The sequence below is a fragment of the Rhamphochromis sp. 'chilingali' genome (assembly GCF_963969265.1).
Source record: "Rhamphochromis sp. 'chilingali' genome assembly, chromosome: 8".
Lineage (NCBI taxonomy): Eukaryota > Metazoa > Chordata > Actinopteri > Cichliformes > Cichlidae > Rhamphochromis > Rhamphochromis sp. 'chilingali'.
Genome location: NC_137935.1, coordinates 12993658 through 13007498, shown reverse-complemented (window position 1 = coordinate 13007498; position 13841 = coordinate 12993658). Strand labels below are relative to the sequence as shown.

Here is a 13841-nt window from a genome sequence, read left to right as displayed (position 1 = left end):
TTTACATCAACCTGTGGCACACTGGCCAGACACCAGCGGACATTCTCAGTTGCTTTTCCTATTCGGTCTGTTGCACACGCACACAGACACACGTGCACAGACACACGCACACAGACACACGTGCACAGACGCGCACTGCTGGCCGGGTGGCTGGCAACCGTCTGACAGCGAACACGACACCTTGTTAACTATGAGAAAGCGCTGCACAATCAGAGCACTCATAAAATCTGGATTTGTGTGATGTCATTATCTGAGGGAAGTAGAACAGTTTGAAGCACAAGTTCAAACCAGTGGGATAGTTTATCAAAGATAAACTGCTGATCAAATTAACCCAGCAGTGACAGCTGTGCTGCTACTTTAGACTACATTTCAGTAGACCAGTAGACTGTATTTAAGTGAGATACTAAACCAAGACCTTTGGTCCATTTGTGTTTACACCTCCTTTTCTCGTTGCTTCGACTCTGCAGGCGTAGCTGTTACCTCTAATTCTAAAACAGAGTCGCTAAATTACAGCACACACACAGTTATTTTCTGCTATCTGTCACATTTATACTGAGGTTAGACCGCATTCCTGGAGAAAAAACACATACTCTGTGTGGACAAGTCTTCAAGAGAGAATTTATATAGTAATGTTCTTTTGTGCGACTCCCTCGTCTAAATTAATTCTCCAAATTTTCTCTTTTTAAGCACAGTGGGGAAAGCTGAAACTATGCAGTAGGTTACAACAGGGCCGTGTAAATTCTTATGTGGGAGCTTGTCACACTTGTTTGTTAAATTTCAATATAGTGGTGACCTTGCTTGATTGTGTTAGTATTCAGATGCTAACTAGGCCACAAAGCTCACAGTTTCTCAGAGGACCATCTGTGTCTGAGCACTTCCTGCCACACCGTCGAGGATACTCTATTGATCTTTCAGCATCTCAGGGAGGGGGAAAACTTTGTTGCCACGGCAACTCTGGTGTAGAATGTAGGTCTTTGAATTGCATTAAGATGATGTTAAGCTGCCCGATAAGCGAGGCTTCGATCTTAATGGTTGCCGCTAAGAAGGTTGGACGGGACGTGAACAGATGTATGAATGGCAACATAAATTGAAAGAAAAGGGCAGCTCTGCTTCGCATTTCTATCTTTGGTTTATTGCTTAATAAAAGTGCCGGTCACCAAATCGATATGCAGACAGCAGCAGAGAGCACAAGGTGAACCGGAGTTTAGATTTGCTATGTCCAGCCATGATGCAATACAACCTTTCACAGGGAATTAGCTAGCTGTGTTACTAAGAAAAAGAAATTGAAGAGGCTATACTTTGAATTGGTAAAGGAAAATAAGGCTGCTGGACACCAAAACAAACACAATAAAAAGAGAGAATGTTATGTAATTGAATAAGCAGTTTACAAAAAAGTGTATAGCTCTAAAAAAAAAGAAAAAGAAAAATTAGACCACTCCCATTGCCTAAAATCCAGAAATCGTCTAAAATCCATAAAAAATGCCTTTACATTCATTGCCTTGGCCACAAATCTAAGCTACTACATGTCTAAATGGCAGGATTGTGGTAAAACAAACAGAGATCCTAACAGGGAACTACATGAAATACAGATAAAATTTTAGCCTGTGCTCAGAAATAACAATTTAAATGTATAGCGAATACAGGAACCACTCAGAGAGCTTGGACCTCCGCTAAGGCAGATCACTCTCTGAGCAGTATTTACTAAATGCTGTATACATTGTATACATTAATTGTTTTTCTTTGTTCTTTTTTAAAAACATACCTTAAAAAGTTTAGTAATAAATATCAAGTTGAAAATTTCTAATGACAAGTTTGGGGGTTTTTTGTACAGGAACATTGTACATGTATTCAAAATGTTATGTAATTAAATGATTATAATCTTACTGTAATATACATACTAAAGTCATAATGAAACAAATGTTGCCAATACAAAGAGACTAGAATGTCCAAAATAATAACATGTGACCTTTTCTGACTTCCAGTGATGGTAATGCGATGTTTAGAACCCCCATATATCATTCCCTATAGGCCTATATGTTGCCAATACAAACAATGTCAGTGAGAAATCTCTACATAGCTTTATTATCACTTTGACCTTGAGATCTTTATATTTCACTTTCAATATGTTCACAATACACACCACACCAGCCTAGTTCTGAGGCTTTTTGTCACTTTTTCACCAATAAATTATTAAGTTACCCCTGAAGACCTCGGTGGATGTAAGCCAAATTTGACTGGATTGTTAACACGACCCCACTCTACACCCCTACATACCAGAATTCACTCAAAACGTGAGAATGACACACGCTACTAAAACAACCCGTTCTCACTCCCAAAGCGTAACATTTTACGCTAGGTGACAAATCGTCACCATATTACGTTTTCGGCTACCCACCACGTTCCTAAATGACGACCTCGGAAAAAGAGGAAATATGAGAACCGTCTGGACTGAACCTACACATGTTCGCTCTTTTTCTTCAAATCGCTTAGAAACACGCTATTTAACATCATTAAAGTCCTGGTTAAGGTCAGGAATAAGGTTGTGGTCAGGGCTAGGGATAAGGTTAGGTTTAGGGCTGGAATACAGGGCTGGAACGTCTACTACCGCGGGAGCGTCATTGCACTGGATTCCAGCCATAACCCGCCGCGTACCATAAGAACGCCGAAGGTCTCCTTTCGCGTTCCTCAGGAACGCCGCGGGACGTGACAAAACGTCCACATGTTACGCCTCGGGAGTGAGAACGCTCTGACTAAAAACACTACCTCCTTGGCAGAGGCAATAAAATTTTTTGTTCTAATTTACATAAAATGTACAAGTTTTGTTTTAATCGTGACTGTGTTAAATTTTACATCTTAAAATACAGTGCACACCAGTTTTGAAGAAAATTCAGTACAGCCTAGTAGCCCTCCACACGGAGACTAATGACTGATGAATCATCTGTATTAGAGGTGTATTTGAGTGGGTGGTAAAAACAGGCATAAAAAAACCCAACTTTATTTTAATGCTCGAGGATGTGTGAGATTACATTCTGCTTTGTTGATGACGCTCAAGCAGGAGGGACCTGTTTGCAACTTGTGTTGTTGCCAGCAGTGACAGCAGTTACCCAGGGAAAGCATTTCAGCATCAGGAAATCTGATGACTCCTCTAGGTGAAGATAAAGGGTTTTAATTTTATATCCTAAAATGCTTATGTAATGTTTTGACAGTTAATTCTGGTATGTTCTGCTTCAGATTTCAATGTATATAAAGATCTCATTAAACTATGAGTTTATTCAGAAGCATTATCAAACCACCAGTTTTCACCTTTCATGTCGGTGGAGATGCTAATGACTGACCTTCAGTTAGGAATTATTGATGAGTGTTTTTAGGTTTCTTTTATCTTCTTGTATAAGCATATATTCTGGGTCTGGGGGTGGGTAACCTGTGTAGCAGTGAGAAATGTTCTTTGTGATGGTGGTTGTTGCTTCTTCATCCTGCAAATCAGGATGAAGAAGCAACAACATAAATTAATTGTCTGTCTTGAATAAAGCATATTGAGGTTCTACAGAGTGCATGTGGGCTGATTTTTCTCTTGCCGCTGGCACTACATTAAAGCAGATGGCAGCTGGGGTCGAAGGGAATTGTCAGTTAATTGATTAGTCATCAAGTTTTTTGATCACTAAATTCTTTTTCTAAATTCAGTTATCAAATGATAATTATGAAAACTGTTTCCATCTTTCAAAAATAAGCAAAATGCAGTATATTTAACAAACTTGATACCGTTTCATGTGCATATGTAACTTTTTCCCTTGATGTTTTTTCTTCCTGTTGGCTGCAAACCATTTCACAACAATTTTATTGTCCCTACAAACCTTAATGTGTCATTTTGGACCTTTTATCAAATTCATATGCAGACTAAGCGTTGTTAGATTTGTATTGTTGATTGTCATTTATGCTTAGAAATATTTACTTATATATGCTTAGAGTTTTGTAATTAGTTGTAGATTGGTAGAGGTTTTGATCCTTGATAGTCTGCAAACTTTGTGTGTATTAGACAGCACTTTGGGAGCATGAGAGGTCATACCGTGTCTTATTGTTTTATGGTAGGATTAACGTAGCTACGTCTGTTCTAGTCTAAGTGCTCTTTGTTTAGATGAACTGCAGGACTTCCTCACCGTGTTATCTAGGATGAACCATCTAGGGTGAGGGGGAGGCTACCCTCTTCCTGACCAAGGATGTTTGACCCTTTGATCAGCAACACACACACACACACACACACACACACACACACACACACACACACACACACACACACACACAGGCAAGGTACTCTTTGTTTGTATGTAGACGTCGTATGTTAATGAACCTATGCATATTCATGTAACCTCAATAAAAGGAAAGTGTTACGGGAGGACGGACGAGAGCTACTGGGGTCAAGCGAAGGAACGGCGCTCTGTCTGGTTCTCTCCCGTGCACGAGTAACATGAAGAAGTTTGCCTACTTGCGTCTTGCTTGCAGTGTAATTATATTGTCTTAACGTTCCAGCGAATAGGTTCAAGCTACAAACCTATCATTAATTGGTCCTTCGATGCCGGAGCCCTGGAATCGCATTCACCGAGGGGAGGAGAGGCACGCTGAAAGACTGACGTCAGCCAGGAAGTTCCTGTGGATTCGCGGTCTGTCTTTTCTCCTCGATGAATGACGGTCGGCGGGATTCGGGCTGATATTACACTCTAAGCAATGCCAAGTAAGTTTAAAGAGGCCGACTCTATAACCGTGTCGTTGTGCAGTCTCCGCCACTGTGTGAGGCGTTGAGAAGAGGCCGACTCTATAACCGTGTCGTTGTGCAGTCTCCGCCACTGTGTGAGGCGTTGAGAAGAGCCCGACTCTATAACCGTGTGGTTGTGCAGTCTCCGCCACTGTGTGAGGCGTTGAGAAGTTCGCTACTTTGTGTAGCGATACCCGGGTTCCTTGCTACTTTGTGGAGCAAGAGATTCCTCGCTACTTTGTGTGGCTAGAGGTGAGTTCTCCGCCACTTTGTGGGGCGTTGAGAAGTTCCGCGGGGTCCAGACTGTGCTGGACGATAGGCCTATTTTGTGTTGTTTTTGTTGTCGTTGTCATTGTTGTCATCGTTGTTGTTGTTGTGTGGGTGTGTGCGGAGCAGAACATGTGGTCTGTGACACCGACTGTTGTTGTTATCATGGGTTTCTAAGCAACCAAGAGTGAGTCGGAGGGAGACAGACGTTTGTGCTGGATTTTGCTCCTGGCAGCACAAAGTATTTATGTAAAAAAGAGAGGGAGCGACGGCTCCACAGCTGCGCGGGTTCACGCGAGCGCGGTCACGCGGGTTTCGCACGGACCTGAGCCGTGCGGTTAATCGCAGGCTTAAAAATGGAAGAGATTAAAATGTTAGAAGTTTTCAGAAAACACACCAGCCTTGAAGAGCGTGTGGAGAAGGCCAGCCCACATCAGCAGCTATGCTCTGGTGGGTGGCTGTCCCCCCACCCCTTGCTGACACAAAACGTTAACTCTTCAGCCTGTGTGCCAGACCATAGACGTAATTGAGGTGGATAGTTGTTAAAAGTCATCTACATTACGCTTGTGGTTGCTTAAATTCAGTACGATGACATGTGAGGTGAAGTGATATAGATAAATATTTAAACTAATGAAGTGCATAGAGGCACTTGACCTGTGTGGAAGACTGTCGTCTTATTATGAACCATTGTTGAGATGTAGAGCACACCTGTGAAAACAACTAATATGCTGAACCCTGTATGAAACATCTAAAAGTACATGATGGAGAAGCTGAGTTGAATATGAAAGTGTAAGACTTTGCCACTGTGGGCAGAGCAACTACTGTGTGATGTTGCGTTGCAGTTTTTTTTTTTCTCTTCTGAGCTGATGAGCAGGCTACACATTATCAGATCGAGAGCTGTCTGAGAACTACTCTAAGAGAGGGAAACAGCGCTATGATAACTGTGATAACTGGAGTGTGCAACGTTTCCATGAGCAGTTTTCCTGCATCTTGACTTGTGTGTAGAGTGTTCATAACATCAGCATCATGTTTTTGATTATTTGTTTGTTGGGTTGAAAAATAGTTAAATAAACTGGTGATCATATTTACGGATCACCATGGCACATATCATCAGCCATGTGATTTATTTTTGCAGATGACAAAGTGAGTGTGAATGTGTCTGACGTCACAGTGTTTTTGTGCGCTGTGTAAAAGTAATTGCCTTTGATCGTGAGTGAGAGCGGTGATTCTGCCGATCACCAGCTATTGTAAAGAAGAAGAAAAAAAAGGGTGAAAAAGAGAATGAACTTATATTGTAGATGAAAAAGAAAAATCATAGGAAAAAGGTTTTGTGTTGATCAGCCAAAAACATCTACAATTTCATTTTCTGCTTTTAAGAAAAGACTGTTCACAAAAACACAGAGAGAGAGAGAGATGTGTGTTGATTAAGCAGTGATGATAATAATGAAATGTCTTAGTTTGTCACTTTCAGGTGAAAAGCAGACCTGAATCAATTTTCCACATGCAGCGGTCGGAAGAAAGTTATAGTTTAACATCATTGGAAACATGCAGGCCAAGTTTCTGGCTGACTTATTTACAGTGCCATGTGTTTCTCAACCTCACAAGCGAGCTCACTCCTCCCTGAAGATAAGGAATGCAGCTCCATGATAAAGAGACAGCAGCAAGTCCTGAGCACAAAAAGTCCCAGCAAAGCAGCAGCAATGTGGATAAACAGCAGCAGCAGAAGAAAGCAAACCCATCTTCCTGTCTGATTGGATGAATTCCACGGAGGGGCGAGCAAGATGGCGGTGGCAGCATGTTGAAATGCTCAAAAAGGACTGAGTGACTCGGGCAAGCCACATGCGGCTAGCGACATGAAAGAAATGGACCCTTCATGATGCGTTCAACGTGCCAGCGCTGTGGTGGGAAAGGCTCCATCATAAACACGCCCTGCGCCCTGCGCCGAGGTTCAGGCCAAGAAGAAGAAGACGATGACTTCCAAGCCCAAGAAGGTCGGCCTCAGCGTGGGCGAGCTGATTGTGAAAGCCGTGGCCGCTCTCAAGAAGGCTCTGGCTGCCGGAGGCTACGATGTGGACAAGAACAAGGCCCGTGTCAAGACCGCCATCAAGAGTCTGGTGGCGAAGGGCACTCTGGTGCAGACCAAGGGCACCGGGGCCTCCGGATCCTTCAAGATGAACAGGGTTACTGAGACCAAAGCTAAGACGCCCGCCGCGGCCAAAGCCAAGAAACCGGCAGCAGCTGCTAAGAAGTCGCCCAGGAAGGCAGCAGCAGCAGCACTTCAGCCACTAGCACGAAGTCAACCGCATCAGAGGACAATAGAATGAGAGTGGTGAGAACACAAATTTTATTTTTAATGTGGGAAATCAAAATTTGGGTTAGCAAACCTGGGGAGAAGAAAACTGACTGCTTAAGTTGGAAAATTGAGACGGAGTCTGAAACATTGCGAAAATAGAAACATATACAAAATCACACACACACAAGCAGAACATGCATTAACCCTACTAACAATTCCAAACACAAAATGACTCATGAAGACTCATAGCACATTAGTTAAGAAATGATTAAATAATAGCAGAGAAGTGTGTAGGAAAGGCAGCTTTAAGAACATGCTCTGCTGGAGATGCAGCTCCACAGACATGCATTAGACCTGCCTAATAACACAAACACATGTAATGAAAATTAGCTTGTTGTCTTTCATCAGTGTTAAATTAGTGTCAATTTAGCAGACACTTGTTATTAAATACTGAATGTATCCAATGCAAAAAATTGACTCTCCAGGTTGCAGGACAACAGTTTAACTTTTGTGAGAAAAAAGATCCTGGTTTGACCAACCAGTGATCAGACAATAAATTTAGTTGTTAAAATGGTAAATTGGGAGAAGCTTCCTGCTTGATTGAGGCAGCACATGTAATTTACTGTATGAGGGAAATTGTCTTTTGTGATACTATTTTGAACATGCTTTTCTGTCGTCCTGTCAACTTAGTGGGTTAATAGCTGATATGCAAATTAGTTGATTGGTTTTAGATTAATGAAAGGTGACTGAATTCTAGTATGAGTGAATGAGATGTGTTGGAGTTGTTGTGTGTTGAGTGGAGACTCTAAAACACTGAGTTTCCTGCTTTGATGTGTGAGTGAATCCTGTATTTAGATACACAACTCTGAATACGTCAGAACAGACTGTTTTGTGAAGTGCATGACAGCATGTCACATGTTTTATGATGAAGGGAAAAGGAAAATTGAATAAAATAGATCTGTGGCCTAAATGAGTGAAGAGCACAGACCTGGTAATTAAACTCATAGCTAATAAGACATTAGGATTATGTTGTGTGTTGTGCAGCTGATGGTTGATTTGGAGTGAATCTAGCTGATGATTTTTCTTTTGTTGTGAAGTTGAGCCTGCCGATTAGTATGATGGTATGATAAACCATGCTAATGGTATGATTTACCCTCCTGAGATGAGGAGCTTGTGTCATGACTTAACAAGGCCTTTTTATTTTGATACTTTCACAGTGCACTGAAAGTTTTGTTTGATAATCTCTGTTCTTTAAGCAGATCTGCACGTCGGGAATTAAAAGCGCTACACGTCGTCGAGAAAATTGTGCCAAGTGAGTTCTCCACATTTAAATGGACTCTGGAGAAAGCCACTTATTTGGGACAATTATTAAATGACAGTCCCAGTCCAAAAGGATTCAGCGATGTAATCCAAACTAAAGTTCTTCTTTTTCTTTTTGAAATGACGTCATTTTGCTGAGAGTGGAAACTAAATGCGACGATAGGTTCCACTATCAGCAAAGAAAGAAAGAATGAATGCATGAATGAGTGAGTGAAAGGAAAACAAACTGACTGACTGGTAAAAGCTGACAAAAGCTGACAAGACTTTACTGATGTAACACGACTGTGTGAAGTTGACCCCCGCCTGGCAGGGGTGCAGATGAGTCTGTGTGTGCTTCCCTTTACAGAAGCAGGAAGATGACAGCAACACTCGAGGTTGCGTGATGATTTAACATTTTAAATGCCATTTTCTGTGTCTGTGAATTTACTATGTGTGTGTCATTCACTAGCTTGTGTGCTCACAGAGATAACTGTGACAAAGTATGCATACGCCTGCGCAAGCGCTAACATTTGCATTTTCGTTTTTACAGCATTACGGTTCTTCATGTGTTTGATCATGTGATTTATAGGAATACTGGCTAATGTTTCTCTACTACAAGATTTCTGGGTTTATGTGTGAAGAAAACTGTAGTTACAGGCATATGTTGATGGAGAAATTAATATAGTTTGAGACATACTGTGATGAGACCAGTGTTACTGTTTCCACAGCGAGTGTTAACTTTATGGTGTTTTATGGCACCTCTAGAATCCGTTGACCTGTGTCTGACCTCCGTCTGACCACAGTCAATGTGTATTGCTAATGTTTGTTTCTTTGAGAATGCTGTAGTAGATTCAGCTGAAGCGGACAAGTGACATGGGTAAAACAAATAAGAGATTACGGTATTTATGGAATAGTTTATTATGGGCTCATTTGCTGGCCACTTTTGAACCCATAATAATAATATATGAGTGGAGTGACTTTGCTTAAGAGAAGTCACTGATTACATTAATGTTAACAGAGTACATGGGGTGATCCATGTCTGAGGCGACTTATGAAAATAATTGTAGTTTACTGATTTGAGAAAACCTGCACATGACACTTGTCTTGCTGATGTTGAATGCTTCTTGTCCTTATGATACAATTGTTTACAGGTATGGAGTTTGATTTTACTTCCAGATTTTGTTTTCCAGGCCATGATGGTGTGTATGCAGGCTCCTGGGAGAGCCAGGTGTTAAGCAAACTTAATATGCAAAGCACACTAACATTTTCATTGCAGGATTATAGGTCCAGGGTGGTGCTGCTCCAGGGGAGGAGATGCCCTGATGTTGCCTGGGACATGATCTAGCTAATCTTTTTCTTTAAGACAGGGATCCAGGTTTGGTGAGTTGACGCATGGGAATGTCCATGCGTCAAGAGGTGGAGTGCAAGGATTAACATTAAACAATGTTTACTATTATTGTTGCAGTGATTTGTGTGATTAGCCGTTTTATTTACAAATATTAAACCTATGCAAGTGGTGCATCCATGTTCAGATGAGGCTTTGACGGCCTATAAGTGAAGTTCACTGAACTAAAGAATGTGGTTTGATGATTGTTGACATGCTCTCCAAATAGAAGTTTTTCTTCTTAGCAAGGGAATACAGGTGCAGCAGTAATCTCCTGAGAAATCTTCAGAGGCCCAGTGAGAAGCGTGAACCATTCCAGGCATAGCTGACAGCCAGGCAGTGGTTGAGGTCAAAGATCAAGCTGGTTGGGGCCCATCATGAAATCAGACCTTGGAGCCACAGCAAGGACCATGAAACTGCCTGCAAAATAGAGGAGAGGATCGTCCACAAGATGGGAGAGAGGCTTCAGGAGGATCAGAGATCATCTTCAGCACAGCAGACATCACACAGAGAGCTGTGCTACTAAGCTTCCAGGAAATCAAGAGGAGACTTCCCACAGCAAGATTTTAAATACAATGAAAGATTCAATATTGACGCTGAGGAAGACGACTAAGGTGTACGACGTGCTCTGCCTTAAACCTTCAGCAGCGTTGGAACATAAACACTCAGGGGATGAGGAGCGTGCCAAGCTCCATCGACAGCGTAGAAGGAGTTCGAGGATGACATCATGATTCTCTGAAAAGCACAGGAACCAGAAGCTATGGTGGTGATAACAGCAGTTTCCTATGAACATCACCTAACGCTGTGCCACTGTACTGTGCATACGATGACACTTTGAAGGCTGCTGGGATCATAATAGCAGTAAGACAACCCTGCACCCTTTCCACAGAGGTGTTTTCTGCAGAGTATGGACAATGAAGGACAATGAAGGAGTCATAAATATCCCCCTCACAGGACGAAGGCCTGAAGTGAGGTAATGGGAGGTCATAAAACTAGAGTGCTGAGAGGTCTGCATCTTGGAAATAGCTGAGACCCATGTTGACGAACAACAAAACCAACTGGTATGTTTGAATGTCTATTCTACATACATTTGGACTCTGGTCCTATGGACAGTGATGGAAACAACTGGAAGAGACATTCATGACGCCCTGCAGAGCTTAAACCACTCTGCAGAGAGACATGTGATGTGCACACCCGGAGGAAGCACCACCAAGCTGAGATGTTTTTGAAAATGTTACTTTTTTATTTTCACTATTAAATTAACAATTTCTTTGGTTGCTCGTAAGATGCAGTTTGCCATGAGATGAGCTCAATGAATGGGGTAACTGCTAATACATTTATTAAACTGTGTACCTTTCAGTAATTTAGGGTGATTTGACATATGCTGAGTATAAAAAGGTTTGCATTGAAACTGTCAGACATGAGGTATTCATACCTGGGAACTTTTCAAGCATAAAGGTCAAAAAGGGGGGAAATGTTAGATTTGTATTGTTGATTGTCATTTATGCTTAGAAATATTTACTTATATATGCTTAGAGTTTTGTAATTAGTTGTAGATTGGTAGAGGTTTTGATCCTTGATAGTCTGCAAACTTTGTGTGTATTAGACAGCACTTTGGGAGCATGAGAGGTCATACCGTGTCTTATTGTTTTATGGTAGGATTAACGTAGCTACGTCTGTTCTAGTCTAAGTGCTCTTTGTTTAGATGAACTGCAGGACTTCCTCACCGTGTTATCTAGGATGAACCATCTAGGGTGAGGGGGAGGCTACCCTCTTCCTGACCAAGGATGTTTGACCCTTTGATCAGCAACACACACACACACACACACACACACACACACACACACACACACACACACACACAGGCAAGGTACTCTTTGTTTGTATGTAGACGTCGTATGTTAATGAACCTATGCATATTCATGTAACCTCAATAAAAGGAAAGTGTTACGGGAGGACGGACGAGAGCTACTGGGGTCAAGCGAAGGAACGGCGCTCTGTCTGGTTCTCTCCCGTGCACGAGTAACATGAAGAAGTTTGCCTACTTGCGTCTTGCTTGCAGTGTAATTATATTGTCTTAACGTTCCAGCGAATAGGTTCAAGCTACAAACCTATCAAGCGTGCATATGAATTATGTTTTTGCATTTATTCTCCACTCTCAGCCTGCTAAACACCACCAGGGCTGCAGCTAAAAGACTAAAATCTGGTCATCAGTACGTCTAAATATTAATGTTACTGAAAATTAATCGTAATCTGTCAGATCCCCTCGTGTCCTGATGATTGAGTTATAATATTTAAAATTCTGTGAATGGGTATAGCCGGTTTTCCTTCCTGGCTTCAAATAGGCAAGACTTTATAACTATAGTGGGTCTTTTACAGTTTTATCGACCAAAGCGCTTCAAGCGCACACACATTTATATGGCACATACACATTAATGCAGCACTTCTAATGCTATACAACTGCAGGAAGCTTTTTCTATTACCGACACTCACACCGTTGATTTGTCTGCGAAACTCTCTTTCAGCCTGTATTATATGTTTAACCTCTTCATATTTTTATAATATCATAGTTCAACCTTTCTTTGTAAAAGCAGTCACTCTACTGTCAGTCGACTTGTTCATGCTTCTGGCTGGTTATATCCTGTCACTGCCACCCCTTTCATGTGAACATGCTCATACCTAGATCGTGAAACCCTGAGTTAACTCACTGAATTGATAACAACCTCTGTGTGATGACTTGGCTTCTCTGCCAATGTTCGGCCGAGAGTAGGCAAATTATGGAAAGATATCCTGGGTATGCTGAACTTGCTTTGTGGTACAGGGTCATGTATGCATAGATAAACAGAAACACACTGAGAACACTGAATAACCAGCATGAAAACCCAGTGGCACAAAGAATTTTAAATTAAAGAATTAAATATATTAGAATTAAAGCAACCACAGACAGACATTCAGATCTGCACGAAGAATTCTGCAAATTTTTAGTTGTTCGATTTATATTAGAAGCAGCCAACCATCCATTCACTTCCACTTATCCTTTTCAGGGTCGCAGGGGGTGCTGGGGCCTAACCCAGCTGTCTTAGGGCGAGAGGCAGGGTTTATCCTGGAAAGATCGCCAGTCTGTTGCAGGGCTAACTCACAGACAGAGACAACCATTCGTGCTCACATTCACTTATGGCTTATGGTTTAAGACAACTGGTCTACTGCAAACACAGTAGAAGCAGTGGTTAAGGGTTTAACCACCTATCCAGCCACCCATTAAAAACATGGGACGTTTGGAAAGATGCTGTACCTGTACCTCTGTTCTGATCTTAATAACTCATACCTTACTGTAGCAAAAGTGAGCTATAAGGCTTTTCCCACCACTTGGGAATCACGAAGCTGTCATACTGTCTTGTTGCTGACCTGTAAATCTTATCGGACACATTTACAGTCTTATTGAGCTTGTTCTTATTAGCTAACAGACTAATAAAGACACCAGACAATAAAGCAGAAGGTCAGAATACATTCCACATATGAATGATAAAAAGAACCAGTGGTCTATCTATCCACATCAAATTGTCACATCTTCTGTTTAGTTGTTATAAAAGTGAGTATAATTTTTGTACTCTACGCCTGTAAATGACACGTTTGTTTGACTCGCCTGACAGTTTTTGATCAATGTTCCTAAATATTTATAATTACTTAGAACCTCAACAGCTATTTGTTGGCGTGCCCTACTCGCTATAAGATCAAAAATAATTACCTTAATTATTTTGGCGTTTAACTGAAGAAAATAGCATGACACTAAGTAACAAACTCAGCCAGATATGCACAATAATTAGTTTCATCTTCTGTGTTCACGCAAACAA

The 13841-nt window shown here is 41.5% G+C and overlaps 2 protein-coding genes across 2 annotated transcripts in view; one reads left to right on the top strand and one right to left on the bottom strand.

The window, feature by feature from the left end:
* The window catches only part of lrfn1 (leucine rich repeat and fibronectin type III domain containing 1), a 160242-nt gene that overhangs the window by 10794 nt on the left and 135607 nt on the right, over window positions 1–13841 (bottom strand). The gene's annotated exons all lie outside the window — the stretch shown is intronic.
* Window positions 3909–11904, top strand: LOC308401131 (histone H1-like). Its single transcript, XM_080889228.1, has one exon. It carries the CDS (start codon window positions 6985–6987, stop codon window positions 7336–7338), a length of 354 nt encoding a protein of 117 aa, XP_080745354.1. The 5' UTR covers window positions 3909–6984; the 3' UTR covers window positions 7339–11904.

Coding starts and splice junctions, on each gene's coding strand:
- LOC308401131 (XM_080889228.1), top strand. CDS start 6,985: ATGACTTCCAAGCCCAAGAAGGTCGGCCTCAGCGTGGGCGAGCTGATT.